The 13,071-nt window shown below is 41.0% G+C and overlaps 1 protein-coding gene across 1 annotated transcript in view; it reads right to left on the minus strand.

Moving 5' to 3' along the window:
• Positions 1–13,071, minus strand: part of LOC125464944 (importin subunit alpha-7) — a 122,401-nt gene that overhangs the window by 15,448 nt on the left and 93,882 nt on the right. Inside the window, exons 7-12 of the mRNA XM_059654427.1 lie at positions 9,849–9,937; positions 8,077–8,176; positions 7,688–7,851; positions 5,120–5,198; positions 4,693–4,818; positions 2,012–2,139 (exon numbers count right to left, since the gene is read on the minus strand). Of these exons, the coding sequence (XP_059510410.1) occupies positions 2,012–2,139; positions 4,693–4,818; positions 5,120–5,198; positions 7,688–7,851; positions 8,077–8,176; positions 9,849–9,937 (686 nt within the window). The remainder of the gene's footprint in view (positions 1–2,011; positions 2,140–4,692; positions 4,819–5,119; positions 5,199–7,687; positions 7,852–8,076; positions 8,177–9,848; positions 9,938–13,071) is intronic.

The raw sequence follows: 13,071 nt of genomic DNA on the forward strand, positions 1-13,071 counted from the left end.
TTCAGCAAAGCTTTTGATAAGGTCGCACATAGTAGACTGATCGTAAAGATAGTAAAGAACCCATGGGATCCAACAGTATTGGGGGTCTTGCTATTTGCAATTAATATAAATGATTTAGACTCGAATGTATGAAGATAAATGAGTAAGTTTGCAGATGATACACAAATTGGTGGTGTGGCAAATAGTGAGGAGTGCCTTAGATTACAAGAGCACATAGATGGGCTTGTCAGATGAGATAATCAGTGGTAAATGGAAATCTATCCTGATACAAATGAGGTTGTGCACTTGGGCAGGGCAAACAAAGCAAGTGAATACATGATGAATAGTAGGGCCCTTGGGAAGATCAGAGGAACCCTGGTGTGCACCTACACCAGATCCTTAAGATATCAGGACAGGAGGATGAAGTGGTTAAAAAGGTATGTGGGACACTTGATTTATTCGTTGAGGCATGGAGTTTAAGAGCAGGGAGATTTTGCCGCAAGTATATAAAGCATTGATTAGGCCCCAGCTAGAGTACTGTGTACAGTTCTAGAATCCACATTATACAAGGGATGTAATAGCACTGGAGAGGGTGCAGGGGGTATTTATCAGGCTCCTGCAGGTTCAGTTATGGAGACAGATTGACCAGACTAGGGTTGTTTTCCTCAAAGCAGAGGAGATTGAGCAGACATGACTGAGATGCATAAAATTATGTGGGGTATAGATGAGGTCAACAGGAAGAAACTGTTCCCCATAATGAAGGGGGTGAATGACCGGGGATGCGGTGGGGTGGGGTGGGGGGTAAGGAGGCATTGCTTCAAGTTATGGGGCAAAAGGTTTGGTGGAGATGTGAGGAAAATATTTTTTCACCAAAAAAAGTGGTGGGAACCTGAAACTCACTATCAGTAAAAGGTGTCAGAGGCAGAAAGCCTGGACATATGAGTATTTAAGATAATGAAGTGTGAAGCTGGATGAACACAGCAGGCCAAGCAGCATCTCAGGAGGTGCTGCTTGGCCTGCTGTGTTCATCCAGCTCCACACTTTGTTATCTTGGATTCTCCAGCATCTGCAGTTCCCATTATCACTGAGAGTATTTAGATGTGTACTTGCGATGCCCAGGCAAACAAGGCGATGGATCAAGCTTTGGAAAAAGTGGAGTTAAATAGTTGGTTGTTTCTGAACTTCACAGATGAGATGGACTGAGGTCTTTTCGTGTGCTGGAGATCTCTATGACTCCAAGGCGTTATGCAAGTACAGCACATAATCAAAAAGAGAAATGGGATGCTATCCTTTATTACAAAATCTATACTTCACCTATACATTAGTGAGATCTGTCTTGAGTAATGTGTGCAGTTTTGGTATTTTTTTTAAGGAAGCCTGCAAATGCATTGAAGATGATGCAGAAGTTTACTAGATTGACCTGGAATGTGTGGGGTGTCTTATGAGGATAATTTGGACATGTTGGACTTGATTCCACTGGAGTATAGAAGAGTGAGGGGTAACTTGATTGAGCTGTATAATGCCTGAATAACCTTGACATGATGGATGTGGAAAATACATGTCCTCTTGTGGGTCAGTCCAGGACTAGGGGACATAGATTTAAAATTAGGGATTTCCCTTTCAGGTCAGAGGTGATTAGAAATCTCTTCTCACAAGGACTTGCAGCTTTAAAACTCTCTGCGTCTGAATGTGGTACAACCTGGATCATGGAATACCTTTAAGACACGGATGGATAGATTGCTGGGCAGATAAAATCAAGAGTTATCAACTGGAATGGGGAATTCAAAACACAAACAGATCAGTCATGATTTATTCATTGGTGAATGATTTACTTCTGCTCTTATTTTGTATGTTCATAATATTGCAAAAGGGAGAAAGCTCAGATCCCTTGAATGGAAAATTAATATTAAGAATTGCAAAATGGAAGTTTGCAAAGGAGTTGGCAAAAATGAAAAACATTTCACAATCTAAAAAAATTTTGATCAGAAACAATGAACGAAAGGTACACAAATGAAGTGTTTATGTCACTCACTTAATCTGTTCTGGTGTTCCTCCAGAAGTTGCATTTGTGATGCCCCACGCTGCCTCTTTTCTTGTCCGAAATTCTGCTTTCTGCAGAAGGTCAATCAGCACTGGAAAGATGTTTGCATCTATTACAGCCTTGAAAACAAAATGTTTCAAATAAGTGAACAAAAAGACATAGCACCTTTCACAATCACAGGACATCCCAAAATACTTTACAGCAGTGGACATGATATTGAAGGGTAGACACTGTTCCAAGGTCAGAAATATGACACCAATTTACTCTTAGCAAGATCTCAGAAACAGCAACTGACCAGATAATCTGCTCTTGCTGACACTGGGAGAGGTACAAAATAAAATTCTGGAATTAAAAGTCAAACAATTACCTGAAACCATTGTTACATGTCATATAAACCAATGTAGTTCAATTAACCTTTAGGGAAGGGAACGTCTATCATTACCTAGTCCGGCCAACATGTGACTCCAGACCCACAGCAATGTGGGATGCATGGTAGCTCAGTGGTTAGCACTACTGTCTCACAACACCAGCGACCTGGGTTCGATTCCACCCTCCGGCGACTGTTTATATGGAGTTTTCACATCCTCCCTGTGTTTGCTTGGATTTCCTTCCACATTCCAAAGATATGCAGGCTAGGTAGATTGGTCATGCTAAATTGCCCTTCGTGTCCAAGGATGTGCAGGCTAAATTCATTTTCCATGGGAAATGCAGGTTACAAGGACAGGGTGGGTCTGGGTGGATTGCTCTTTGGAGGGTTGGTGTGGGCTCAATGGGCTGAATGGTCTGCTTCCACGCTGTAGAGATTCTATGATTATGATGACTCTTAACTGTCCTCTGAAATGGTCTAGCAAGCATTTTGTTGTATCTACTGCCAGAAAGGACAGAAGAAATGAAGCCAGAGAAAATTCGAAGTCTCCCTACAGCAAATAGACAGCAGTGATTCAGAAGGCAACTCACCACAACCTTCTCAACAGCAGTTATGGATGGGCAATAAATGTTGCCCTTGCCCGTGATGGCCACATCTGCGAATGAAAGGTACATAATTGGCCAGGATGTTGGAAACGCACCCTAAAATAAAACTAAAAACTGTGGATGCTGGAAATCAGAAGTAAAACAGAAACTGCTGAGGAAACTCAGCAGGTCTGGCAGCATCTGTGAAGGGAAAATAAAATTAACACTCAGTTCAGTGATAACGGAAACTGCAGATGCTGGAGAATCCAAGATAATAAAGTGTGAAGCTGGATGAACACAGCAGGCCAAGCGGCATCTCAGGAGCACAAAAGCTGACGTTTCGGGCCTAGACCCTTTGGATGAAGGGTCTAGGCCCGAAACGTCAGCTTTTGTGCTCCTGAGATGCTGCTTGGCCTGCTGTGTTCACCCAGCTTCACACTTTATTAACTCAGTTCAGTGACTCTTCTTCTGAACTGAGAGTAGCTAGGAAAAGGTAATATATATGCTGAAGATGGGGATTGCTGTGGGGGGGGGGGGGGAAGGAGTCGGTGGATAAGTGGAGATGGACAAAATAACAGTTAGGCAGACAAAGAGATGGATGATAATATGCCAGGGAGAAGGAAAAACTGATAATGGGGAACATTGGTGAAAATTGGTTGGCTTTGTTGAAGGTAAGCTGTGTCATGATGGCCTGGAGTGTGGAAGTGGGTAAAGGACACAGGTATTGGTGTCCAGGTTCTAAAGTTATTGAATACAATTTTGAATCTTGGAGGCTGCAGGGGCCCCAAGCAGAAAATGCGCCGAGTCTCGCTGCAGCATTGCAGCAGACGCAAGACTGAAATATTGGCCAGGGAAGATAGAAGAGAATCACTGAATCCCAGTGGTGCAGAGTCAGGCTGTTCGGCCCATCAAATCCACACCAATCCTCCAAAGAGCATTATACCCAGTCCCACCCTGTGCCTTATCGCTGTAACCCTGCATTTCCCATGGCTTCACCTAGCCTACACATCTTTGGATTGTGGGAGGAAACCTGATCCTCCAGAGGAAACCCTCATCAAAAAGATGACACTTCTGGTATTGCAGCACTTCCTCAGCACTGAACACTAACATCAGCTTTGATTTTTGTGCTCATAGTGCTGGAGTGGGATGTGAACCTACAAAATGGCAAAGTGTAGATGAAGGTTTACCAACTGATCTATAGCTGACACTATCACATTACTATCTGGTGATTTTGAAAAGGACATTTTGTTAAAGTCCCTAGATCAACAAAACCATCTCTTGAAAAGACAAATAGTAATTTTAGCTAGAATACTGTAACATAATAGAAACAAAAATTCAGAAGGACATCGGTTTAAATGCAATGCCTTCTTCTGAATGTCTCTACTTAGCAACTCCGCAGTATCACACATATGAAGCCTTTTCAGCTTCTGGGGAAACTACGTGTTCTTTATTAGCATTTTCCTGAGAAATGTTCCAATCTAGAAAATTTTGTGATAGGATTTTGGAAACATCTGATTACTTAAATAAAAACAAACTGCACCCACCTCATTACAATTTAAAATTCACTAACAATAAATTTGAGTTGAAAGTTTGTGATCTTGGCAAACACTGCAAGGTAGTTTCAAGCAATTTAGAGAATTTAAATTAACTGCTTCAACAGATGTTGAAGACAATCTTTAATTATATATTGAGATTTCAAGTGGAAACTACGTTTGCTATACCTGAATCTGTGCTCTATTTCCAGCTGTAATGTTTGAAATAGTCCAACAGGCCTCCTTCCTTATGGATTCTTTAGGACTACTTAATAAATGTAGAAGACATGGCAAGGCTGAACAATTTAATATGACCTGGATAAGCCAAAAATTAAGACTTTAAACAATATCTTGCAATCAAGTTCAGTGAAGCTGCAGTAAATTACTTCGCTTTAATAAAGTTTAAAATAATGCCAACATTAAAGGGGAGAAAGGTTCTGCAATCTAAAGCTTGAGCAGAACAAATTCATTAAAACATCTGTTGCTCTCTCAGAGTTTCAGTTATATTAATTAATTTGAACTAAATTAATTAAATTAAATTAATTTTAACTGAAGGCAACATCAAAATAACCGATTTACTATTGACTCCAGATGCGCAAGTCATTGCTGCACTTACTTGTGTCTGGACATCATCACCTGTTACTATGTTACCAACAGCTCTTAATGCTGGTGATGCAACTTTATAATCATTATGCCTATGAAGAAATTGACAAAAACACCTGGTCAGCAATTATACATTCAACATATCACCTTTAACAGTTAAACCATAAAGGACAATTTTAACGTGCTTTGCTCAGGAATCTGCCATGGAATGTTTCTTTTAAAAATGTCTGAAGTAGTAGGAGCTCAACACAGCAGTTTGGTGTTTCAACAGTGTGAACCATAGCAAGCCACAACTCAATTCAGGTGGTGGAAAAATTGCCAGGTTCTGTTCATTAAGGAAAACATTGAGGAGAAGAAAGGTGCTTCATCAGAAACAATCCTTAATCTATAGCTCATCAAAATTGGCAGTAATAAAACAAACCACCATCTCGACTGCCCATATGGAGGACAACATTCCAATAGAGTAAATACAGCAAAACACAAAATATACCTTCACAGATCAACGTTAGGAATAGAGATAGTAGAAACTGTAGATGCTGGAGAATCCGAGATAACGAGTTGTGGAGCTGGATGAACACAGCAGGCCAAGCAGCGTCTTAGGAGCAGGAAAGCTGACATTTCGGGACTAGAGGCCTATATCTGAAGCTTCTTTTATAAAAAGGGCAAGTATGCCCTAAAATAACTATGATTACCTAATAACAAAATGAAGGCAAGTACAGGAGACCAACGTGAAATTAACAAAACTGTCTGCATTAAAATTAGCATTGCATTAAAATTAGCATTTCATCAAAAAACATTAGAAATAAGGCAACTGAATCAGGCATCAATAAACTCACATCTGTATTACTTGGTTTAATATCCAAGTGTATGGTTATTTCACATAGTAGGAGAATGAAAGGCAAATCCGCAATGTTGTGGTTGGTTGACTTGCTTGCTGAGCTAGTTTGTTGTTCCACAGATGTTTCATTACTCTGCTGGGTAAGATCATCAATGCAACCTCCGATGAAGTGCTGTTGTGTCTTCCTGCCTGTTATTTGAACTCTGGTGTCCGTTGAGCTGCATTACCTCACTTCCGGTTTCCCTCAGCCATGGAGTGTATATGAGGTCAAGCTCTATGTGTTTGCTGATGGCTTTCTTCAAAGAAAGAAAACAGGTAGAGCTTGACCCCACATACACTCCATAGCAAGGGAAACCGGAAGGGAGGTAATCGAGCTCAATGGACACCAAGGTTTAAATAACAGGCGGGAAAACACAACGGTGCTTCATCAGCAGCTACATTGATGACCTTACCCAGCAGGGTAATGAAATGTCTGTGGAACAACAAACCACTTCGGTGAGCCAGCCAACCAACCACAACATACACAATCTGAGCAACAAATCTACTCTAAAACCTTAGACACATTTGCCAGTTTGCCATCTCGGAACAATGTAGCCAGGTTCCGGAATACACGGTGAACTATATTTCAACAGCTGATTTTCAGCAGTAAAACTTGAGTGCTGTGTGGAGGAGTGCAGCTTCATGACGCTTAAGCTTGATACCATCAAGGATAAAGCAGACTGTTTGACTGGCACTACATCTCAAAACATGCATTTCCTACACTATCAACACTCAGTAGGAACATAGTGTACTAACCACAAGCACTGCAGAAATTCACTGTCCTTGCATAATACCTTCAAAGAACATGACTATTTCTATCTAGAAAGTCACTAGCATCACATACATGGGAATACCTCCACTTTCGAGTTGCTTGCCAAGCTACTCACCACCCTGACCTGGAAACATATCAGTGTTCCTTCAGTATCACTGGATCAAAATTCTGGAACTCCCTCCCTGACAGCATTGTGTGTGTATCTACACCAAATTGACCTGCAGCAGCGGTTCAAGATGGCAGCTCACCACCTTCTGCAGGGTGCTAGGGATGGACAATAAAGGCTAGCCCAACCAGCAATGTCTAAATCTCTTGAACGAATTAAAAAAAAATAGAAAAGTAACATGAATTGGTAACAGCAAGGACTGAAATATTCTCTTCCCTGTCACTTATCATCTCAGAAGATTGTATACTTGTTGAAAAGACAAACAAATTGGGAAACAACCATACACTGAAACTCAAGGGTATCAACAAACTACACCACTGCTATGGATACCAGTCAATAATTAAACAATTATACTCTGAGGTAAAGAAAGTTAATACCAAAAAGACTCCAAGGATTTTCAAACAGTATAGACTTGGGTCACATTTTTATTATTTTTCTCAAGGTTAGTAGATAATGAAATTCCTTTCTTTCACTCAAGAAAATCTTGATAACTTTCTTCCTCATTTTCATCTAATTAACTAAATTTTTAACTAAATCTTGAAGTGTGATAACTATATATTAAAACAAAACAAAAACATTTGCTGCAACTAAAAAGGGAATAAAAATAGGAGCCAAATCACCCCTCTTCACCTGGTTGTAACACTAGCTAAACTCCTCAAATTTTCAAAAATGTTTATAAAGGGTTGAAAATCGACCTCTTAGTATATCTGTCAAATCCATGACCACGTAAGAAACAAAGATGTTCACCTCATATAAGTATACTTACATTAAGAGTTCCACTAATCTCCTGCAAACCCCAGAGTCAATAACAGCCTGAATTTTTTCATTGGGGCCATCTGACAGGTAAGATAATGCCCAACAAGCATCAGCAAGCAAGTCAGGGTCACTGCTGAACAGTAGTCTGGACAACACAGGTAAACAGGGGGATACCTGTAAATAAGAAAACAACGTTTATATTTTATATGTTGCGTGAATTAAAGATAAACATCTAAACTCATTGATTTCAACCTGCCCATTGCGTAACACAGCATTTTTGTACAAAAACAGTCCTAATTTATTGAGAAAACAGAAACATTACAACTAACTGAGGCTAAAGATCACAGTGATATATACTTATCTCAAAAGGTAACAGACAATGTCACAGAGGATAGTTACCTTCTCAAAATCAGGAGGTGGGTTTTTGCCTCTACATAAGTTAGACAGTGCCCATACGGCATTTCGTGTCATTGTGAGTCTGTTAGATTTTGTCAGTAACCTGCAGGAAAAGCACAAATCTAGAACAAAACACTGGATGAATGCTTGTACCCTATAATCAGATTACAAGTAAACAGTGTGCACTAGACAAAGTCATACACAGTTCTAGCTCAGACAACATTCCCAACTCAATGCTGCACACACTTGGAAAATTATGACTCCGCTTTTTATCCATTAATGTTAATATTTTAACATACAACAGCATTAGAGGGAAGGGACAATTAATAGTGTATGTTAACAGTCTGTATCGAACCATGATGTGGAGGTGCCAGGGTGGACAAAGTCAGAAGTTACATGACACCAGGTTATAGTCCAATAGTTTTATTTGAAATCACAAGCTTTCGTAGCATAGCCCCTTTGTTAGGTGAAGTGAGAGAGAAGCACACAGGCACAGAATTTATAGGCAGAGAGATCAAGGGCAGAGAAATCAAAAGATCATGCAAATGGTATGAGTGGAGTGTGACTCTAAGTCTCTACAGGTGATCAGAGGTGTGAGATGGTGTGAGTACAGTGTCAACAGCTGAATAACAAGTGAAGTGATGACTTATTATCCGATTAAATGAAGCAGTGAGATAATTATAAAAAAATTAAAATAAAAAGGTGATGCTGGGGACAACCACATGGCTGAAATAACATGATAGGTATAAGAGTTGCATGCGGAGGGTCTAACCAAAGTAACAAGTTATCCAAAACATTACCACACGTATCTTGAAGGCTGCCTTGAAGGATGCTTACCCGAAAATCAGAGGCTGAGTGTCCTTGACTGCTGAAGTGTTCCCTAACTTTTGGGGGGGGGGGGGGGGGTGCTGGTGAAAGGAACATTTCTGTTTGGCGATTGTTGTGCGTTGTCTTTTCATCCGTTATTGTAGGGTCTGCATGGTCTCGCCAATTTACCAAGCTCCAGGGCATCCTTGCCTGCAGGGTATGAGATAGACAACAGTGGCCATGTCACTTGAGTATCGGCTGTGTCACATGAAAATCTGTGTATGTGGTGGGTGCTTTCTCATGTGTGATGGTGGTATCCACGTCAATGATTTGATATGTCTTGCAGACGTTGCCATAGCTGGGTTGTGAGGTGTTGTGGTCGATGTTGTCATGAAGACTGTTGCCAGTTTTCTGCGAATGATGGTCTGTTTAAGGTTTGACAGTTGTTTGAAGGCGAGAAGTGGAAGTGTGGGGATGTTCTTGGTGAGATGCTAATCATCAATGACATCCTGAAGGCTGCGAAGAACATGGCATAGTCCCACCAATCTGGGGAAGCACTGGACAATGAAGGGTACTCCATCGATCGTATCCTGTGTCTGTCTTCTGAGGAAGTCATTGCGGTTTTTTGCTGTGGTACATCAGAACTGGCAGCCTTTGTGATACACAACAATGCAGAATAACCCAGCAGAAACTGATAGCCAAGTTCTATACCCATGAAGATGGTCTCACCCATGACCTCGGGTTCATATTGCGCTAGACGTGAAACCCCACCCCTCAACACTTTTGTATCTGTAAAATCTTCTTTTTACTGTCCAGTTTTGACACCATCACCTAAACAAATAGTTATGATCTCTCTACCTTAATTAGTCTGTACAGTTTTGGATTACTTCCTACTTCGGCATGCAACTCTTGTACCTCTTGACATACATGTTAATATAATTATGAAAAATCTCTGAAAATTCACTTACTGTAACAATGGTGGAAGAATTGCACAGTGGAGGACAAAATCCCTGCATACTGCGCTATCACCTGCAATATTTCCCAAAGCCCACACAGCCTAGAAAAAACATTTTAAACTTTAAAGCACAGACACATACTTCAAATTAAACTCACATTCAAGAAAATCGTAGAAACTAAACCATTATTCACTTATTCTTTCCAACAAAATTAGGATTTATGACCATCTGGAAGAGCATGGCTTGATCAAATGCAGTCAACATGGCTTTGTGAGGGGCAGGTCATGCCTCACAAACCTTATCGAGTTCTTTGAGGATGTGATTAGAAAAGTTGATGAGGGTCGAGCTGTGGATGTGGTGTACGTGGACTTCAGCAAGGCATTTGATAAGGTTCCCCATGGTAGGCTCATTCAGAAGGTCAGGAGGAATGGGATACAGGGGAACTTAGCTGTCTGGATACAGAATTGGCTGGCCAACAGAAGACAGCGAGTGGTAGTAGAAGGAAAATATTCTGCCTGGAAGTCAGTGGTGAGTGGTGTTCCACAGGGCTCTGTCCTTGGGCCTCTACTGTTTGTAATTTTTATTAATGACTTGGATGAGGGGATTGAAGGATGGGTCAGCAAGTTTGCAGACGACACAAAGGTTGGAGGTGTCGTTGACAGTGTAGAGGGCTGTTGTAGGCTGAAGCGGGACATTGACAGGATGCAGAGATGGGCTGCGAGGTGGCAGATGGAGTTCAACCTGGATAAATGCGAGGTGATGCATTTTGGAAGGTCGAATTTGAGAGCTGAGTACAGGGTAAAGGATAGGATTCTTGGCAGTGTGGAGGAACAGAGGGATCTTGGTGTGCAGATACATAGATCCCTTAAAATAGCCACCCAAGTGGACAGGGTTGTTAAGAAAGCATATGGTGTTTTGGCTTTCATTAACAGGGGGGTTGAGTTTAAGAGTCATGAGATCTTGTTGCAGCTCTATAAAACTTTGGTTAGACCGCACTTGGAATACTGCGTCCAGTTCTGGGCGCCCTATTATAGGAAAGATGTGGATGCTTTGGAGAGGGTTCAGAGGAGGTCTACCAGGATGCTGCCTGGACTGGGGGGCTTATCTTATGAAGAGAGGTTGACTGAGCTCGGACTTTTTTTCATTGGAGAAAAGGAGGAGGAGGGGGGACCTAATTGAGGTATACAAGATAATGAGAGGCATAGATACAGTTGATAGCCAGAGACTATTTCCAAGGGCAGAAATGGCTAACACGAGGGGTCATTGTTTTAAGCTGGTTGGAGGAAAGTATAGAGGGGATGTCAGAGGCGGGTTCTTTACACAGAGAGTTGTGAGAGCATGGAATGCGCTGCCTGCAGCAGTTGTGGAAGCAAGGTCATTGGGATCATTTAAGAGACTGCTGGACATGCACATGGTCACAGAAATTTGAGGGCGCATACATGAGGATCAATAGTCAGCACAACATCGTGGGCTGAAGGGCCTGTTCTGTGCTGTACTGTTCTATGTTCTAAAAGGTATAAAGGCTAAAGGGAATACACGAATCAGTTCATTCCTCCAGCAAAAGATTATTATTTTGGGAAATACACTGTCTTGCTTTAGCAAGAGTACAGATGGGCTTTTATAGAATGGCAACAGGGATGAATGACTTCAATTAGGTAAAAAGACTATAAAAGCAAAGATTGTTATCCTTAAGGTGGAGAGAAATCTTAAATACATTTTTTTTGTTTTTTTCAAAAACAGCTGTTATAGTAGTAATGATAAGGTGTAGGCAATGTACCACAAATAATTTACAGCAGAAAAGGCACATCCCAAGTGAGGCGAATCTTCCTTTTTGTAAGGATTCATTGTGCTCAGGAGCCTGTTATTGTGACATTCAGAGCACACTCAGTTCTGAGAATGTCTATGTGGCAATACATGTTTCTGACTAGCAACAGAGGAGGGGCTTATTGTAATGTTCGTATAGGTCATGCAGGACAGTTCAACAAACACTGCAGTCAATTAGTCAGCAAAAGGCAGCAGGGGAAAGTTGCAAAATCAGCTGAACTACACATATGGGACTCCGTGAGGAGTCAAGAGCAGATAGATGGCTTTGTGCTGTTTGGACTCAGGGTAAAGTCTTACCAATTAGTAAGCATTTAAATGCTGGAGTCAGGACTTAGAAAGTGGGAGGATTGTTGTTTTGGGGAAAGCCAGAGGGGCTTAGAAGAAGCTGTTCAGCACTAATACTTCACTGCAGACAAGAAAAAGGTTAGGGTTAAAAATCCCATTTGTGCAATATTTGGCTGGTGCAGCTGAAAAGATGGAAGCCAGGGGAGGGGAAAAAAGGACAGAACTGGTTTGGTTTGGCTAGGCTAGCTGTCAGTGAAGATAGAATGACGGAGTGCAGTTTCAGAATCCAGGGGAAATGTAAGCCCATGGCAGGGACTTGATGGACCAGAATGACAGCAGTCAATGAAGCAATACATGTTGGAGTGGTTCTTGCTGGGGAGCTTGAAAACCAGATAGGAAAATGTGAAGAGTTGTAATTTCTTGTGAAATTTAATGAGATTTGATGACTCATTATGTCAGTAAAGTGGGGGAAGGGACATGGCGATTGCTGAGAAATGAGAGATCTTTCTTGATCATTTGTTACGTGCACACTATAGGATGATTAATCATGGTCTATTATCTACATCTACCACATGCTACTTCTGTTAAAAATAAGTTATACACATATTATAGATTTTTACTGTTCTAATATTGCATTGTAAAGTTGGTTGTTTGCTCAAAGGTATGGAATCTGGTAGATTTATTCTCTTAAAAATCCATATTACTGAGCCCTAGCCAAACCGTAAGATAACTTTGGTGATCTGGTCTGGGAATGTTGCACAGATGGGGTTTACCACATCTAAGTAACTGTTCACAAGTTACATTATACTGATGACAACATGAGAAGACATTCTAATTACAAATGCCTAGAAGTGCTACACGAGTGGGCAGAACTTCAGCTTATCTCAATTGATTCTTTTGTATCTGTCATCTAACACAACATCTCCCTGCAAACTGCCCCCCGCCTCCCCTCAGTTAATCAATGACGCAGTGGTAAAAAAGCAATACATTTGGCACAACCCTTTCTCCCACTTCGTTCTTGATTTCCCAAATTCAACTTTACTTTGGATAAATGCAAGGTATTGCATCTGGTATAAGAAAGGCAAGATTTATATAATTAAAAGTAGAGCCTTGGATGGTGTTGGAG

This window comes from Stegostoma tigrinum, chromosome 24 (genome assembly GCF_030684315.1).
Source record: "Stegostoma tigrinum isolate sSteTig4 chromosome 24, sSteTig4.hap1, whole genome shotgun sequence".
Taxonomy (NCBI): Eukaryota; Metazoa; Chordata; class Chondrichthyes; order Orectolobiformes; family Stegostomatidae; genus Stegostoma; species Stegostoma tigrinum.